Source organism: Scyliorhinus torazame, unplaced genomic scaffold (genome assembly GCF_047496885.1).
Source record: "Scyliorhinus torazame isolate Kashiwa2021f unplaced genomic scaffold, sScyTor2.1 scaffold_1451, whole genome shotgun sequence".
Classification (NCBI taxonomy): Eukaryota; Metazoa; Chordata; class Chondrichthyes; order Carcharhiniformes; family Scyliorhinidae; genus Scyliorhinus; species Scyliorhinus torazame.
In genome coordinates, this window is record NW_027309178.1 from 28,976 (window position 1) to 48,307 (window position 19,332).

Consider the following 19,332-nt stretch of genomic DNA (forward strand, 5'->3'; position numbering starts at 1 on the left):
ACCGGGAGCACGCGGTGCCCGCTGGCACCATCGGGACATAACCGTGCCTGGACCGGGAGCTCGTGGTGCCCGCTGGCACCATCGGGACATAACCGTGCCCGGACCGGGGGCTCGCGGTGCCCGCTGGCACCATCGGGACATAACCGTGCCCGGACCGGGAGCTCGCGGTGCCCGCTGGCACCCTCTGGACATAACCGTGCCCGGACCGGGGGCTCACGGTGCCCGCTGGCACCATCGGGACATAACCGTGCCCGGACCGGGAGCTCGCGGTGCCCGCTGGCACCATCGGGACATAACCGTGCCCGGACCGGGAGCTCACGGTGCCCGCTGGCACCATCAGGGCATAACCGTGCCCGGACCGGGAGCTCGCGGTGCCCGCTGGCACCATCGGGGCATAACCGTGCCCGGACCGGCGGCTCACGGTGCCCGCTGGCACCATCGGGACATAACCGTGCCCGGACCGGGAGCTCGCGGTGCCCGCTGGCACCATCGGGACATAACCGTGCCCGGACCGGGAGCTTACGGTGCCCGCTGGCACCATCGGGACATAACCGTGCCCGGACCGGGAGCTCGCGGTGCCCGCTGGCACCATCGGGACATAACCGTGCCCGGACCGGGGGCTCGCGGTGCCCGCTGGCACCATGGGGACATAACCGTGCCCGGACCGGGAGCTCAGTGCCCGCTAGCACCATCGGGACATAACCGTGCCCGGACCGGGAGCTCGCGGTGCCCGCTGGCACCATGGGGACATAACCGTGCCGGGAGCTCGCGGTGCCCGCTGGCACCATCGGGACATAACCGTGCCTGGACCGGGAGCTCGCGGTGCCCGCTGGCACCATCGGGACATAACCGTGCCTGGACCGGGAGCTCGCGGTGCCCGCTGGCACCATCGGGACATAACTGTGCCCGGACCGGGAGCTCACGGTGCCCGCAGACACGATCGGGACATAACCGTGCCCGGACCGGGAGCTCGCGGTGCCCGCTGGCACCATCGGGACATAACCGTGCCCGGACCGGGAGCTCGCGGTGCCCGCTGGCACCATCGGGACATAACCGTGCCCGGACCGGGAGCTTGCGGTGCCCGCTGGCACCATGGGGACATAACCGTGCCCGGACCGGGAGCTCAGTGCCCGCCGGCACCATCGGGACATAACCGTGCCCGGACCGGGGGCTCGCGGTGCCCGCTGGCACCATCGGGACATAACTGTGCCCGGACCGGGAGCTCACGGTGCCCGCTGACACCATCGGGACATAACCGTGCCCGGACCGGGAGCGCGCGGTGCCCGCTGGCACCATCGGGACATAACCGTGCCCGGACCGGGGGCTCACGGTGCCCGCTGGCACCATCGGGACATAACCGTGCCCGGACCGGGAGCTCGCGGTGCCCGCTGGCACCATTGGGACATAACCGTGCCCGGACCGGGAGCTCCCGGTGCCCGCTGGCACCATCGGTACATAACCGTGCCCGGACCGGGAGCTCGCGGTGCCCGCTGGCACCATCGGGACATAACCGTGCCCGGACCGGGAGCTCGCGGTGCCCGCTGGCACCATCGGGACATAACCGTGCCCGGACCGGGAGCTCAGTGCCCGCTGGCACCATCGGGACATAACCGTGCCCGGACCGGGAGCTCAGTGCCCGCTGGCACCATGGGGACATAACCGTGCCCGGACCGGGAGCTCGCGGTGCTCGCTGGCACCATCGGGACATAACCGTGCCCGGACCGGGAGCTCGCGGTGGCGCTGGCACCATGGGGACATAACCGTGCCCGGACCGGGAGCTCGCGGTGCCTGCTGGCACCATCGGGACATAACCGTGCCCGGACCGGGAGCTTGCGGTGCCCGCTAGCACCATCGGGACATAACCGTGCCCGGACCGGGGGCTCAGTGCCCGCTGGCACCATCGGGACATAACCGTGCCCGGACCGGGGGCTAGCGGTGCCCGCTGGCACCATGGGGACATAACCGTGCCCGGACCGGGGGCTCGCAGTGCCCGTTGGCACCATCGGGACATAACCGTGCCCGGACCGGGAGCTTGCGGTGCTCGCTGGCACCATCGGGACATAACCGTGCCCGGACCGGGGGCTCGCGGTGCCCGTTGGCACCATCGGGACATAACCGTGCCCCGACCGCGAGCTTGCGGTGCTCGCTGGCACCATCGGGGCATAACCGTGCCCGGACCGGGAGCTCGCGGTGCCCGCTGGCACCATCGGGACATAACCGTGCCCGGACCGGGAGCTCAGTGCCCGCTGGCACCATCGGGACATAACCGTGCCAGGACCGGGGACTCGCGGTGCCCGCTGGCACCATCGGGAAATAACCGTGCCCGGACCGGGAGCTCGCGGTGCCCGTTGGCACCATGGGGACATAACCGTGCCCGGACCGGGAGCTCGCGGTGCCCGCAAGCACCCTCGGGACATAACCGTGCCCGGACCGGGGACTCGCGGTGCCCGCTGGCACCATCGGGAAAAAACCGTGCCCGGACCGGGGACTCGCGGTGCCCGCTGGCACCATGGGGACATAACCGTGCCCGGACCGGGAGCTCGCGGTGCCCGTTGGCACCATCAGGACATAACCGTGCCCGGACCGGGGGCTCACGGTGCCCGCTGGCACCATGGGGACATAACCGTGCCCGGACCGGGAGCTCGCGGTGCCCGCTGGCACCATCGGGACATAACCGTGCCCGGACCGGGAGCTCAGTGCCCGCTAGCACCATTGGGACATAACCGTGCCCGGACCGGGAGCTCGCGGTGCCCGCTGGCACCATCGGGGCATAACCATGCCCGGACCGGGAGCTCGCGGTGCCCGCTGGCACCATCGGGACATAACCGTGCCCGGACCGGGGACTCGCGGTGCCCGCTGGCACCATCGGGACATAACCGTGCCCGGACCGGGGGCTCGCGGTGCCCGCTGGCACCATCGGGGCATAACCGTGCCAGGACCGGGAGCTCGCGGTGCCCGTTGGCACTATCGGGACATAACCGTGCCCGGACCGGGGGCTCGCGGTGCCCGTTGGCACTATCGGGGCATAACCGTGCCCGGACCGGGAGCTCGCGGTGCCCGCTGGCACCATCGGGACATAACCGTGCCCGGACCGGGAGCTCAGTGCCCGCTGGCACCATCGGGACATAACCGTGCCCGGACCGGGGACTCGCGGTGCCTGCTGGCACCATCGGGACATAACCGTGCCCGGACCGGGGGCTCGCAGTGCCCGCTGGCACCATCGGGACATAACCGTGCCCGGACCGGGAGCTCAGTGCCCGCTGGCACCATCGGGACATAACCGCGCCCGGACCGGGGACTCGCGGTGCCCGCTGGCACCATCGGGACATAACCGTGCCCGGACCGGGAGCTCGCGGTGCCCGCTGGCACCATCGGGACATAACCGTGCCCGGACCGGGAGCTCGCGGTGCCCGCTGGCACCATCGGGGCATAACCGTGCCCGGACCGGGAGCTCGCGGTGCCCGCTGGCACCATCGGGGCATAACCGTGCCCGGACCGGGAGCTCGCGGTGCCCGCTGGCACCGTCTGGACATAACCGTGCCCGGACCGGGAGCTCAGTGCCCGCTGGCACGATCGGGACATAACCGTGCTCGGACCGGGAGCTCAGTGCCCGCTGGCACCATCGGGGCATAACCGTGCCCGGACCGGGGGCTCGCGGTGCCCGCTGGCACCGTCTGGACATAACCGTGCCCGGACCGGGAGCTCAGTGCCCGCTGGCACGATCGGGACATAACCGTGCCCGGACCGGGAGCTCAGTGCCCGCTGGCACGATCGGGACATAACCGTGCCCGGACCGGGGGCTCGCGGTGCCCGCTGGCACCGTCTGGACATAACCGTGCCCGGACCGGGAGCTCAGTGCCCGCTGGCACGATCGGGACATAACCGTGCCCGGACCGGGGGCTCGCGGTGCCCGCTGGCACCGTCTGGACATAACCGTGCCCGGACCGGGAGCTCAGTGCCCGCTGGCACCATCGGGACATAACGGTGCCCGGACCGGGAGCTCAGTGCCCGCTGGCACCATCGGGACATAACCGTGCCCGGACCGGGGGCTCGCGGTGCCCGCTGGCACCATCGGGACATAACCGTGCCCGGACCGGGAGCTCAGTGCCCGCTGGCACCATCGGGACATAACCGTGCCCGGACCGGGAGCTCGCGGTGCCCGCTGGCACCATCGGGACATAACCGTGCCCGGACCGGGAGCTCGCGGTGCCCGCTGGCAGCATCGGGACATAACCGTGCCCGGACCGGGAGCTCGCGGTGCCCGCTGGCACCATCGGGACATAACCGTGCCCGGACCGGGAGCTCGCGGTGCTCGCTGGCACCATCGGGACATAACCGTGCCCGGACCGGGAGCTCGCGGTGGCGCTGGCACCATGGGGACATAACCGTGCCCGGACCGGGAGCTCGCGGTGCCTGCTGGCACCATCGGGACATAACCGTGCCCGGACCGGGAGCTTGCGGTGCCCGCTAGCACCATCGGGACATAACCGTGCCCGGACCGGGAGCTCAGTGCCCGCTGGCACCATCGGGACATAACCGTGCCCGGACCGGGGGCTAGCGGTGCCCGCTGGCACCATGGGGACATAACCGTGCCCGGACCGGGGGCTCGCAGTGCCCGTTGGCACCATCGGGACATAACCGTGCCCGGACCGGGAGCTTGCGGTGCTCGCTGGCACCATCGGGACATAACCGTGCCCGGACCGGGGGCTCGCGGTGCCCGTTGGCACCATCGGGACATAACGGTGCCCCGACCGCGAGCTTGCGGTGCTCGCTGGCACCATCGGGGCATAACCGTGCCCGGACCGGGAGCTCGCGGTGCCCGCTGGCACCATCGGGACATAACCGTGCCCGGACCGGGAGCTCAGTGCCCGCTGGCACCATCGGGACATAACCGTGCCAGGACCGGGGACTCGCGGTGCCCGCTGGCACGATCGGGACATAACCGTGCCCGGACCGGGAGCTCAGTGCCCGCTGGCACGATCGGGACATAACCGTGCCCGGACCGGGGGCTCGCGGTGCCCGCTGGCACCGTCTGGACATAACCGTGCCCGGACCGGGAGCTCAGTGCCCGCTGGCACGATCGGGACATAACCGTGCCCGGACCGGGGGCTCGCGGTGCCCGCTGGCACCGTCTGGACATAACCGTGCCCGGACCGGGAGCTCAGTGCCCGCTGGCACGATCGGGACATAACCGTGCCCGGACCGGGAGCTCAGTGCCCGCTGGCACGATCGGGACATAACCGTGCCCGGACCGGGGGCTCGCGGTGCCCGCTGGCACCGTCTGGACATAACCGTGCCCGGACCGGGAGCTCAGTGCCCGCTGGCACGATCGGGACATAACCGTGCCCGGACCGGGGGCTCGCGGTGCCCGCTGGCACCGTCTGGACATAACCGTGCCCGGACCGGGAGCTCAGTGCCCGCTGGCACCATCGGGACATAACGGTGCCCGGACCGGGAGCTCAGTGCCCGCTGGCACCATCGGGACATAACCGTGCCCGGACCGGGGGCTCGCGGTGCCCGCTGGCACCATCGGGACATAACCGTGCCCGGACCGGGAGCTCAGTGCCCGCTGGCACCATCGGGACATAACCGTGCCCGGACCGGGAGCTCGCGGTGCCCGCTGGCACCATCGGGACATAACCGTGCCCGGACCGGGAGCTCGCGGTGCCCGCTGGCAGCATCGGGACATAACCGTGCCCGGACCGGGAGCTCGCGGTGCCCGCTGGCACCATCGGGACATAACCGTGCCCGGACCGGGAGCTCGCGGTGCTCGCTGGCACCATCGGGACATAACCGTGCCCGGACCGGGAGCTCGCGGTGGCGCTGGCACCATGGGGACATAACCGTGCCCGGACCGGGAGCTCGCGGTGCCTGCTGGCACCATCGGGACATAACCGTGCCCGGACCGGGAGCTTGCGGTGCCCGCTAGCACCATCGGGACATAACCGTGCCCGGACCGGGAGCTCAGTGCCCGCTGGCACCATCGGGACATAACCGTGCCCGGACCGGGGGCTAGCGGTGCCCGCTGGCACCATGGGGACATAACCGTGCCCGGACCGGGGGCTCGCAGTGCCCGTTGGCACCATCGGGACATAACCGTGCCCGGACCGGGAGCTTGCGGTGCTCGCTGGCACCATCGGGACATAACCGTGCCCGGACCGGGGGCTCGCGGTGCCCGTTGGCACCATCGGGACATAACCGTGCCCCGACCGCGAGCTTGCGGTGCTCGCTGGCACCATCGGGGCATAACCGTGCCCGGACCGGGAGCTCGCGGTGCCCGCTGGCACCATCGGGACATAACCGTGCCCGGACCGGGAGCTCAGTGCCCGCTGGCACCATCGGGACATAACCGTGCCAGGACCGGGGACTCGCGGTGCCCGCTGGCACCACCGGGAAATAACCGTGCCCGGACCGGGAGCTCGCGGTGCCCGTTGGCACCATGGGGACATAACCGTGCCCGGACCGGGAGCTCGCGGTGCCCGCAAGCACCCTCGGGACATAACCGAGCCCGGACCGGGGACTCGCGGTGCCCGCTGGCACCATCGGGAAAAAACCGTGCCCGGACCGGGGACTCGCGGTGCCCGCTGGCACCATGGGGACATAACCGTGCCCGGACCGGGAGCTCGCGGTGCCCGTTGGCACCATCGGGACATAACCGTGCCCGGACCGGGGGCTCACGGTGCCCGCTGGCACCATGGGGACATAACCGTGCCCGGACCGGGAGCTCGCGGTGCCCGCTGGCACCATCGGGACATAACCGTGCCCGGACCGGGAGCTCAGTGCCCGCTAGCACCATTGGGACATAACCGTGCCCGGACCGGGAGCTCGCGGTGCCCGCTGGCACCATCGGGGCATAACCGTGCCCGGACCGGGAGCTCGCGGTGCCCGCTGGCACCATCGGGACATAACCGTGCCCGGACCGGGGACTCGCGGTGCCCGCTGGCACCATCGGGACATAACCGTGCCCGGACCGGGGGCTCGCGGTGCCCGCTGGCACCATCGGGGCATAACCGTGCCCGGACCGGGAGCTCGCGGTGCCCGTTGGCACTATCGGGACATAACCGTGCCCGGACCGGGAACTCGCGGTGCCCGTTGGCACTATCGGGGCATAACCGTGCCGGGACCGGGAGCTCAGTGCCCGCTGGCACCATCGGGACATAACCGTGCCCGGACCGGGGGCTCGCAGTGCCTGCTGGCACCATCGGGACATAACCGTGCCCGGACCGGGGGCTCGCGGTGCCCGTTGGCACTATCGGGGCATAACCGTGCCCGGACCGGGAGCTCGCGGTGCCCGCTGGCACCATCGGGACATAACCGTGCCCGGACCGGGAGCTCAGTGCCCGCTGGCACCATCGGGACATAACCGTGCCCGGACCGGGGACTCGCGGTGCCTGCTGGCACCATCGGGACATAACCGTGCCCGGACCGGGGGCTCGCAGTGCCCGCTGGCACCATCGGGACATAACCGTGCCCGGACCGGGAGCTCAGTGCCCGCTGGCACCATCGGGACATAACCGCGCCCGGACCGGGGACTCGCGGTGCCCGCTGGCACCATCGGGACATAACCGTGCCCGGACCGGGAGCTCGCGGTGCCCGCTGGCACCATCGGGGCATAACCGTGCCCGGACCGGGAGCTCGCGGTGCCCGCTGGCACCGTCTGGACATAACCGTGCCCGGACCGGGAGCTCAGTGCCCGCTGGCACGATCGGGACATAACCGTGCCCGGACCGGGAGCTCAGTGCCCGCTGGCACCATCGGGGCATAACCGTGCCCGGACCGGGGGCTCGCGGTGCCCGCTGGCACCGTCTGGACATAACCGTGCCCGGACCGGGAGCTCAGTGCCCGCTGGCACGATCGGGACATAACCGTGCCCGGACCGGGAGCTCAGTGCCCGCTGGCACGATCGGGACATAACCGTGCCCGGACCGGGGGCTCGCGGTGCCCGCTGGCACCGTCTGGACATAACCGTGCCCGGACCGGGAGCTCAGTGCCCGCTGGCACGATCGGGACATAACCGTGCCCGGACCGGGGGCTCGCGGTGCCCGCTGGCACCGTCTGGACATAACCGTGCCCGGACCGGGAGCTCAGTGCCCGCTGGCACCATCGGGACATAACGGTGCCCGGACCGGGAGCTCAGTGCCCGCTGGCACCATCGGGACATAACCGTGCCCGGACCGGGGGCTCGCGGTGCCCGCTGGCACCATCGGGACATAACCGTGCCCGGACCGGGAGCTCAGTGCCCGCTGGCACCATCGGGACATAACCGTGCCCGGACCGGGAGCTCGCGGTGCCCGCTGGCACCATCGGGACATAACCGTGCCCGGACCGGGAGCTCGCGGTGCCCGCTGGCAGCATCGGGACATAACCGTGCCCGGACCGGGAGCTCGCGGTGCCCGCTGGCACCATCGGGACATAACCGTGCCCGGACCGGGGGCTCAGTGCCCGCTGGCACCATCGGGACATAACCGTGCCTGGACCGGGGGCTCGCGGTGCCCGCTGGCACCATCAGGACATAACCGTGCCCGGACTGGGGGCTCGCGGTGCCCGCTGGCACCATCGGGACATAACCGTGCCCGGACCGGGAGCTCGCGGTGCCAGCTGGCACCATGGGGACATAACCGTGCCCGGACCGGGAGCTCAGTGCCCGCTGGCACCATCGGGACATAACCGTGCCCGGACCGGGGGCTCAGTGCCCGCTGGCACCATCGGGACATAACCGTGCCCGGACCGGGGGCTAGCGGTGCCCGCTGGCACCATGGGGACATAACCGTGCCCGGACCGGGAGCGCGCGGTGCCCGCTGGCACCATCGGGACATAACCGTGCCCGGACCGGGAGCACGCGGTGCCCGCTGGCACCATCGGGACATAACCGTGCCTGGACCGGGAGCTCGTGGTGCCCGCTGGCACCATCGGGACATAACCGTGCCCGGACCGGGAGCTCGCGGTGCCCGCTGGCACCCTCGGGACATAACCGTGCCCGGACCGGGGGCTCACGGTGCCCGCTGGCACCATCGGGACATAACCGTGCCCGGACCGGGAGCTCGCGGTGCCCGCTGGCACCATCGGGACATAACCGTGCCTGGACCGGGAGCTCACGGTGCCCGCTGGCACCATCGGGGCATAACCGTGCCCGGACCGGGGGCTCGCGGTGCCCGCTGGCACCATCGGGACATAACCGTGCCCGGACCGGGAGCTCGCGGTGCCCGCTGGCACCATCGGGACATAACCGTGCCCGGACCGGGAGCTTACGGTGCCCGCTGGCACCATCGGGACATAACCGTGCCCGGACCGGGAGCTCGCGGTGCCCGCTGGCACCATCGGGACATAACCGTGCCCGGACCGGGGGCTCGCGGTGCCCGCTGGCACCATGGGGACATAACCGTGCCCGGACCGGGAGCTCAGTGCCCGCTAGCACCATCGGGACATAACCGTGCCCGGACCGGGAGCTCGCGGTGCCCGCTGGCACCATGGGGACATAACCGTGCCGGGAGCTCGCGGTGCCCGCTGGCACCATCGGGACATAACCGTGCCTGGACCGGGAGCTCGCGGTGCCCGCTGGCACCATCGGGACATAACCGTGCCCGGACCGGGAGCTCACGGTGCCCGCTGACACCATCGGGACATAACCGGACCGGGAGCGCGCGGTGCCCGCTGGCACCATCGGGACATAACCGTGCCCGGACCGGGAGCTCACGGTGCCCGCAGACACGATCGGGACATAACCGTGCCCGGACCGGGAGCTCGCGGTGCCCGCTGGCACCATCGGGACATAACCGTGCCCGGACCGGGAGCTCGCGGTGCCCGCTGGCACCATCGGGACATAACCGTGCCCGGACCGGGAGCTCGCGGTGCCCGCTGGCACCATGGGGACATAACCGTGCCCGGACCGGGAGCTCAGTGCCCGCCGGCACCATCGGGACATGACCGTGCCCGGACCGGGGGCTCGCGGTGCCCGCTGGCACCATCGGGACATAACTGTGCCCGGACCGGGAGCTCACGGTGCCCGCTGACACCATCGGGACATAACCGTGCCCGGACCGGGAGCGCGCGGTGCCCGCTGGCACCATCGGGACATAACCGTGCCCGGACCGGGGGCTCACGGTGCCCGCTGGCACCATCGGGACATAACCGTGCCCGGACCGGGAGCTCGCGGTGCCCGCTGGCACCATTGGGACATAACCGTGCCCGGACCGGGAGCTCCCGGTGCCCGCTGGCACCATCGGTACATAACCGTGCCCGGACCGGGAGCTCGCGGTGCCCACTGGCACCATCGGGACATAACCGTGCCCGGACCGGGGACTCGCGGTGCCCGCTGGCACCATCGGGGCATAACCGTGCCCGGACCGGGAGCTCGCGGTGCCCGCTGGCACCATCGGGACATAACCGTGCCCGGACCGGGGACTCGCGGTGCCCGCTGGCACCATCGGGGCATAACCGTGCCCGGACCGGGAGCTCGCGGTGCCCGCTGGCACCATGGGGACATAACCGTGCCCGGACCGGGAGCTCGCGGTGCCCGCTGCCACCATCGGGACATAACCGTGCCCGGACCGGGAGCTCACGGTGCCCGCTGGCACCATCGGGGCATAACCGTGCCCGGACCGGGAGCTCGCGGTGCCCGCTGGCACCATCGGGGCATAACCGTGCCCGGACCGGGGGCTCACGGTGCCCGCTGGCACCATCGGGACATAACCGTGCCCGGACCGGGAGCTCGCGGTGCCCGCTGGCACCATCGGGACATAACCGTGCCCGGACCGGGAGCTTACGGTGCCCGCTGGCACCATCGGGACATAACCGTGCCCGGACCGGGAGCTCGCGGTGCCCGCTGGCACCATCGGGACATAACCGTGCCCGGACCGGGGGCTCGCGGTGCCCGCTGGCACCATGGGGACATAACCGTGCCCGGACCGGGAGCTCAGTGCCCGCTAGCACCATCGGGACATAACCGTGCCCGGACCGGGAGCTCGCGGTGCCCGCTGGCACCATGGGGACATAACCGTGCCGGGAGCTCGCGGTGCCCGCTGGCACCATCGGGACATAACCGTGCCTGGACCGGGAGCTCGCGGTGCCCGCTGGCACCATCGGGACATAACCGTGCCTGGACCGGGAGCTCGCGGTGACCGCTGGCACCATCGGGACATAACCGTGCCCGGACCGGGAGCTCGCGGTGCCCGCTTGCACCATCTGGACATAACCGTGCCCGGACCGGGGGCTCACGGTGCCCGCTGGCACCATCGGGACATAACCGTGCCCGGACCGGGGGCTCACGGTGCCCGCTGGCACCATCGGGACATAACCGTGCCCGGACCGGGGGCTCACGGTGCCCGCTGGCATCATCGGGACATAACCGTGCCCGGACCGGGAGCTCGCGGTGCCCGCTGGCACCATCGGGACATAACCGTGCCCGGACCAGGAGCTCAGTGCCCGCTGGCACCATCAGGACATAACCGTGCCCGGACCGGGAGCTCGCGGTGCCCGCTGGCACCATCGGGACATAACCGTGCCCGGACCGGGAGCTCGCGGTGCCCGCTGGCACCATGGGGACATAACCGTGCCAGGACCGGGAGCTCAGTGCCCGCCGGCACCATCGGGACATAACCGTGCCCGGACCGGGGGCTCGCGGTGCCCGCTGGCACCATCGGGACATAACTGTGCCCGGACCGGGAGCTCACGGTGCCCGCTGACACCATCGGGACATAACCGTGCCCGCACCGGGAGCTCGCGGTGCCCGCTGGCACCATCGGGACATAACCGTGCCCGGACCGGGAGCTCAGTGCCCGCTGGCACCATGGGACATAACCGTGCCCGGACCGGGAGCTCGCGGTGCCCGCTGGCACCATGGGGACATAACCGTGCCAGGACTGGGAGCTCAGTGCCCGCCGGCACCATCGGGACATAACCGTGCCCGGACCGGGGGCTCGCGGTGCCCGCTGGCACCATCGGGACATAACTGTGCCCGGACCGGGAGCTCACGGTGCCCGCTGACACCATCGGGACATAACCGTGCCCGGACCGGGAGCGCGCGGTGCCCGCTGGCACGATCGGGACATAACCGTGCCCGGACCGGGAGCTCGCGGTGCCCGCTGGCACCATCGGGACATAACCGTGCCCGGACCGGGAGCTCGCGGTGCCCGCTGGCACCATCGTGACATAAACGTGCCCGGACCGGGAGCTCGCGGTGCCCGCTGGCACCATGGGGACATAACCGTGCCCGGACCGGTAGCTCAGTGCCCGCCGGCACCATCGGGACATAACCGTGCCCGGACCGGGGGCTCGCGGTGCCCGCTGGCACCATCGGGACATAACCGTGCCCGGACCGGGAGCGCGCGGTGCCCGCTGGCACCATCGGGACATAACCGTGCACGGACCGGGAGCTCGCGGTGCCCGCTGGCACCATCGGGACATAACCGTGCCCGGACCGGGAGCTTACGGTGCCCGCTGGCACCATCGGGACATAACCGTGCCCGGACCGGGAGCTCGCGGTGCCCGCTGGCACCATCGGGACATAACCGTGCCCGGACCGGGGGCTCGCGGTGCCCGCTGGCACCATGGGGACATAACCGTGCCCGGACCGGGAGCTCAGTGCCCGCTAGCACGATCGGGACATAACCGTGCCCGGACCGGGAGCTCGCGGTGCCCGCTGGCACCATGGGGACATAACCGTGCCGGGAGCTCGCGGTGCCCGCTGGCACCATCGGGACATAACCGTGCCTGGACCGGGAGCTCGCGGTGCCCGCTGGCACCATCGGGACATAACCGTGCCCGGACCGGGAGCTCACGGTGCCCGCTGACACCATCGGGACATAACCGTGCCCGGACCGGGAGCGCGCGGTGCCCGCTGGCACCATCGGGACATAACCGTGCCCGGACCGGGAGCTCACGGTGCCCGCAGACACGATCGGGTCATAACCGTGCCCGGACCGGGAGCTCGCGGTGCCCGCTGGCACCATCGGGACATAACCGTGCCCGGACCGGGAGCTCGCGGTGCCCGCTGGCACCATCGGGACATAACCGTGCCCGGACCGGGAGCTCGCGGTGCCCGCTGGCACCATGGGGACATAACCGTGCCCGGACCGGGAGCTCAGTGCCCGCCGGCACCATCGGGACATAACCGTGCCCGGACCGGGGGCTCGCGGTGCCCGCTGGCACCATCGGGACATAACTGTGCCCGGACCGGGAGCTCACGGTGCCCGCTGACACCATCGGGACATAACCGTGCCCGGACCGGGAGCGCGCGGTGCCCGCTGGCACCATCGGGACATAACCGTGCCCGGACCGGGGGCTCACGGTGCCCGCTGGCACCATCGGGACATAACCGTGCCCGGACCGGGAGCTCGCGGTGCCCGCTGGCACCATTGGGACATAACCGTGCCCGGACCGGGAGCTCCCGGTGCCCGCTGGCACCATCGGTACATAACCGTGCCCGGACCGGGAGCTCGCGGTGCCCACTGGCACCATCGGGACATAACCGTGCCCGGACCGGGGACTCGCGGTGCCCGCTGGCACCATCGGGGCATAACCGTGCCCGGACCGGGAGCTCGCGGTGCCCGCTGGCACCATCGGGACATAACCGTGCCCGGACCGGGGACTCGCGGTGCCCGCTGGCACCATCGGGGCATAACCGTGCCCGGACCGGGAGCTCGCGGTGCCCGCTGGCACCATGGGGACATAACCGTGCCCGGACCGGGAGCTCGCGGTGCCCGCTGCCACCATCGGGACATAACCGTGCCCGGACCGGGAGCTCACGGTGCCCGCTGGCACCATCGGGGCATAACCGTGCCCGGACCGGGAGCTCGCGGTGCCCGCTGGCACCATCGGGGCATAACCGTGCCCGGACCGGGGACTCACGGTGCCCGCTGGCACCATCGGGACATAACCGTGCCCGGACCGGGAGCTCGCGGTGCCCGCTGGCACCATCGGGACATAACCGTGCCCGGACCGGGAGCTTACGGTGCCCGCTGGCACCATCGGGACATAACCGTGCCCGGACCGGGAGCTCGCGGTGCCCGCTGGCACCATCGGGACATAACCGTGCCCGGACCGGGGGCTCGCGGTGCCCGCTGGCACCATGGGGACATAACCGTGCCCGGACCGGGAGCTCAGTGCCCGCTAGCACCATCGGGACATAACCGTGCCCGGACCGGGAGCTCGCGGTGCCCGCTGGCACCATGGGGACATAACCGTGCCGGGAGCTCGCGGTGCCCGCTGGCACCATCGGGACATAACCGTGCCTGGACCGGGAGCTCGCGGTGCCCGCTGGCACCATCGGGACATAACCGTGCCTGGACCGGGAGCTCGCGGTGACCGCTGGCACCATCGGGACATAACCGTGCCCGGACCGGGAGCTCGCGGTGCCCGCTTGCACCATCTGGACATAACCGTGCCCGGACCGGGGGCTCACGGTGCCCGCTGGCACCATCGGGACATAACCGTGCCCGGACCGGGGGCTCACGGTGCCCGCTGGCACCATCGGGACATAACCGTGCCCGGACCGGGGGCTCACGGTGACCGCTGGCACCATCAGGACATAACCGTGTCCGGACCGGGAGCTCAGTGCCCGCTGGCACCATCGGGACATAACCGTGCCCGGACCGGGAGCTCGCGGTGCCCGCTGGCACCATCGGGACATAACCGTGCCCGGACCGGGAGCTTACGGTGCCCGCTGGCACCATCGGGACATAACCGTGCCCGGACCGGGAGCTCGCGGTGCCCGCTGGCACCATCGGGACATAACCGTGCCCGGACCGGGAGCTCAGTGCCCGCTGGCACCATCAGGACATAACCGTGCCCGGACCGGGAGCTCGCGGTGCCCGCTGGCACCATCGGGACATAAACCGTGCCCGGACCGGGAGCTCGCGGTGCCGCTGGCACCATGGGGACATAACCGTGCCAGGACCGGGAGCTCAGTGCCCGCCGGCACCATCGGGACATAACCGTGCCCGACCGGGGGCTCGCGGTGCCCGCTGGCACCATCGGGACATAACTGTGCCCGGACCGGGAGCTCACGGTGCCCGCTGACACCATCGGGACATAACCGTGCCCGCACCGGGAGCTCGCGGTGCCCGCTGGCACCATCGGGACATAACCGTGCCCGGGACCGGGAGCTCAGTGCCCGCTGGCACCATGGGGACATAACCGTGCCCGGACCGGGAGCTCAGTGCCCGCCGGCACCATCGGGACATAACCGTGCCCGGACCGGGGGCTCGCGGTGCCCGCTGGCACCATCGGGACATAACTGTGCCCGGACCGGGAGCTCACGGTGCCCGCTGACACCATCGGGACATAACCGTGCCCGGACCGGGAGCGCGCGGTGCCCGCTGGCACCATCGGGGCATAACCGTGCCCGGACCGGGAGCTCGCGGTGCCCGCTGGCACCATCGGGACATAACCGTGCCCGGACCGGGAGCTTACGGTGCCCGCTGGCACCATCGGGACATAACCGTGCCCGGACCGGGAGCTCGCGGTGCCCGCTGGCACCATCGGGACATAACCGTGCCCGGACCGGGGGCTCGCGGTGCCCGCTGGCACCATGGGACATAACCGCGCCCGGACCAGGAGCTCAGTGCCCGCTAGCACCATCGGGACATAACCGTGCCCGGGACCGGGAGCTCGCGGTGCCCGCTGGCACCATGGGACATAACCGTGCCGGAGCTCGCGGTGCCCGCTGGCACCATCGGGACATACCGTGCCTGGACCGGGAGCTCGCGGTGCCCGCTGGCACCATCGGGACATAACCGTGCCCGGACCGGGAGCTCACGGTGCCCGCTGACACCATCGGGACATAACCGTGCCCGGACCGGGATGCGCGCGGTGCCCGCTGGCACCATCGGGACATAACCGTGCCCGGACCGGGATCACGGTGCCCGCAGCTCACGGTGCCGCGCACGATCGATAACCGTGCCCGGACCGGGAGCTCGCGGTGCCCGCTGGCACCATCGGGACATAACCGTGCCCGGACCGGGAGCTCGCGGTGCCCGCTGGCACCATCGGGACATAACCGTGCCCGGACCGGAGCTCGCGGTGCCCGCTGGCACCATGGGGACATAACCGTGCCCGGACCGGGAGCTCAGTGCCCGCTGGCACCATCGGGGCATAACCGTGCCCGGACCGGGAGCTCGCGGTGCCCGCTGGCACCATGGGGACATAACCGTGCCCGGACCGGGAGCTCGCGGTGCCCGCTGCCACCATCGGGACATAACCGTGCCCGGACCGGGAGCTCACGGTGCCCGCTGGCACCATCGGGGCATAACCGTGCCCGGACCGGGAGCTCGCGGTGCCCGCTGGCACCATCGGGGCATAACCGTGCCCGGACCGGGGGCTCACGGTGCCCGCTGGCACCATCGGGACATAACCGTGCCCGGACCGGGAGCTCGCGGTGCCCGCTGGCACCATCGGGACATAACCGTGCCCGGACCGGGAGCTTACGGTGCCCGCTGGCACCATCGGGACATAACCGTGCCCGGACCAGGAGCTCGCGGTGCCCGCTGGCACCATCGGGACATAACCGTGCCCGGACCGGGGGCTCGCGGTGCCCGCTGGCACCATGGGGACATAACCGTGCCCGGACCGGGAGCTCAGTGCCCGCTAGCAACCATCGGGACATAACCGTGCCCGGACCGGGAGCTCGCGGTGCCCGCTGGCACCATGGGGACATAACCGTGCCTGGACCGGGAGCTCGCGGTGCCCGCTGGCACCATCGGGACATAACCGTGCCTGGACCGGGAGCTCGCGGTGACCGCTGGCACCATCGGGACATAACCGTGCCCGGACCGGGAGCTCGCGGTGCCCGCTTGCACCATCTGGACATAACCGTGCCCGGACCGGGGGCTCACGGTGCCCGCTGGCACCATCGGGACATAACCGTGGCCCGGACCGGGGGCTCACGGTGCCCGCTGGCACCATCGGGACATAACCGTGCCCGGACCGGGGGCTCACGGTGCCCGCTGGCACCATCAGGACATAACCGTGCCCGGACCGGGAGCTTACGGTGCCCGCTGGCACCATCGGGACATAACCGTGCCCGGACCGGGAGCTCGCGGTGCCCGCTGGCACCATCGGGACATAACCGTGCCCGGACCGGGAGCTCAGTGCCCGCTGGCACCATCAGGACATAACCGTGCCCGGACCGGGAGCTCGCGGTGCCCGCTGGCACCATCGGGACATAACCGTGCCCGGACCGGGAGCTCGCGGTGCCCGCTGGCACCATGGGGACATAACCGTGCCAGGACCGGGAGCTCAGTGCCCGCCGGCACCATCGGGACATAACCGTGCCCGGACCGGGGGCTCGCGGTGCCCGCTGGCACCATCGGGACATAACTGTGCCCGGACCGGGAGCTCACGGTGCCCGCTGACACCATCGGGACATAACCGTGCCCGCACCGGGAGCTCGCGGTGCCCGCTGGCACCATCGGGACATAACCGTGCCCGGACCGGGAGCTCAGTGCCCGCTGGCACCATGGGACATAACCGTGCCCGGACCGGGAGCTCGCGGTGCCCCGCTGGCACCATGGGGGACATAACCGTGCCAGGGACCGGGAGCTCAGTGCCCGCCGGCACCATCGGGACATAACCGTGCCCGGACCGGGGGCTCGCGGTGCCCGCTGGCACCATTGGGACATAACTGTGCCCGGACCGGGAGCTCACGGTGCCCGCTGACACCATCGGGACATAACCGTGCCCGGACCGGGAGCGCGCGGTGCCCGCTGGCACGATCGGGACATAACCGTGCCCGGACCGGGAGCTCGCGGTGCCCGCTGGCACCATCGGGACATAACCGTGCCCGGACCGGGAGCTCGCGGTGCCCGCTGGGCACCATCGTGACATAACCGTGCCCGGACCGGGAGCTCGCGGTGCCCGCTGGCACCATGGGGACATAACCGTGCCCGGACCGGGAGCTCAGTGCCCGCCGGCACCATCGGGACATAACCGTGCCCGGACCGGGGGCTCGCGGTGCCCGCTGGCACCATCGGGACATAACTGTGCCCGGACCGGGAGCTCACGGTGCCCGCTGACACCATCGGACATAACCGTGCCCAGGACCGGGAGCGCGCGGTGCCCGCTGGCACCATCGGGACATAACCGTGCCCGGACCGGGGGCTCACGGTCGGTGCCCGCTGGCACCATCGGGACATAACTGTGCCCGGACCGGGAGCTCACGGTGCCCGCTGACACCATCGGGACATAACCGTGCCCGGACCGGGAGCGCGCGGTGCCCGCTGGCACCATCGGACATAACCGTGCCCGGACCGGGAGCTCGCGGTGCCCGCTGATGTCTGGGTTTGTTATATTTAGAAATTTTGTCCGGGCCAGATAAACACGCGGGACTGGGGGGTTGGGACCCCGACGCTGCGACCCCGACGCGGCCGACCTGCCGCGCTGACCCTGGCCGCGCTGACCCGTCTCCGTTTCTCCCGCAGGAGGTGGCGATGCGCAAGGTGACCCGCGTGGCCCTGCTGAATGACGAGGAGGACGAGGATGATTCAGACGGCGAGCTTCGCCGTCGCCACGTCCATCAGCAGGTATAGTCTGATCTGCTGAGCGGGACCCGCAGCCTGTTCGACTCGACCCTCTCCCCCCCCCCACCACCCCCCCGCCAATGTTTATACAGCCCAGCTTCGTCTCCGCTGCCGTTGAGTTGGACGTGGGTGAGGCGACTGACGGAAACGGCCTCTCTCTCTCCGCGCGGCCCGGGTCTCACCCTCGGGTTAATTTTGTTAAACTCCGTGTCTGTGTCACGGTTCAAACTGAGTCTGTCGATGTGATGCTGCATCTGTTAACCCCCCCCCCCCCCCCCCCCCCCCGGGCTCCACCCGACCAGCAAGGGGAGGCTGCGGGGGGTAGGGTGGCATCAGCCGGGTTCCTCTGTCAGTGCCCCGGGCACACGGTGCTGCACCGACTGAATTTCAAACTCTTCCCCCCCCCCCCCCACCCCAGCTTCTTGGCGAATGGGAATTTCTGTTTCTCTCTGCGGGAGGGTTCTGCAGGGGGGGGGGGTGGCATTGTCGGGGGGGGGGTGGCATTGTCAGTGGGGGGTGGCATTGTCGGGGGGGGGTGGCATTGTCGGGGGTGGTGGCATTGTCGGGGGGGTGGGCATTCACCATCACAGCGACAGGCGTCACTATCATTCCTGCCCCAGGGGCAATTGGCAGCTTTTTCCGCACAATTGATTTTTGGGTTCATCCGAGTGGTTGCTGTGGGGGGGTGGGGGGGGCGGGGAGTGAAGGGGGGGTTTAGTCCTTCACCTAATCCTCTCACTGGGCAGTTGATGGATCTTCACCTTTCCTACCCCAACTATCTCTCTCTCCATCTCTCTCTCTCTCTCCATCTCTCTCTCTC

General features: G+C 70.9%; 1 protein-coding gene across 1 annotated transcript in view; it reads left to right on the forward strand.

Annotated features, from left to right (window-relative positions):
• The window catches only part of LOC140407316 (lamin-A-like), a 44,352-nt gene extending 25,498 nt beyond the window's left edge, over window positions 1-18,854 (forward strand). The window contains exon 9 of the mRNA XM_072494902.1: window positions 18,414-18,854. Within this exon, the coding sequence (XP_072351003.1) occupies window positions 18,414-18,521 (108 nt within the window). The 3' untranslated portion in view covers window positions 18,522-18,854. The remainder of the gene's footprint in view (window positions 1-18,413) is intronic.
• The last annotated feature ends 478 nt before the right edge of the window (window positions 18,855-19,332 follow it).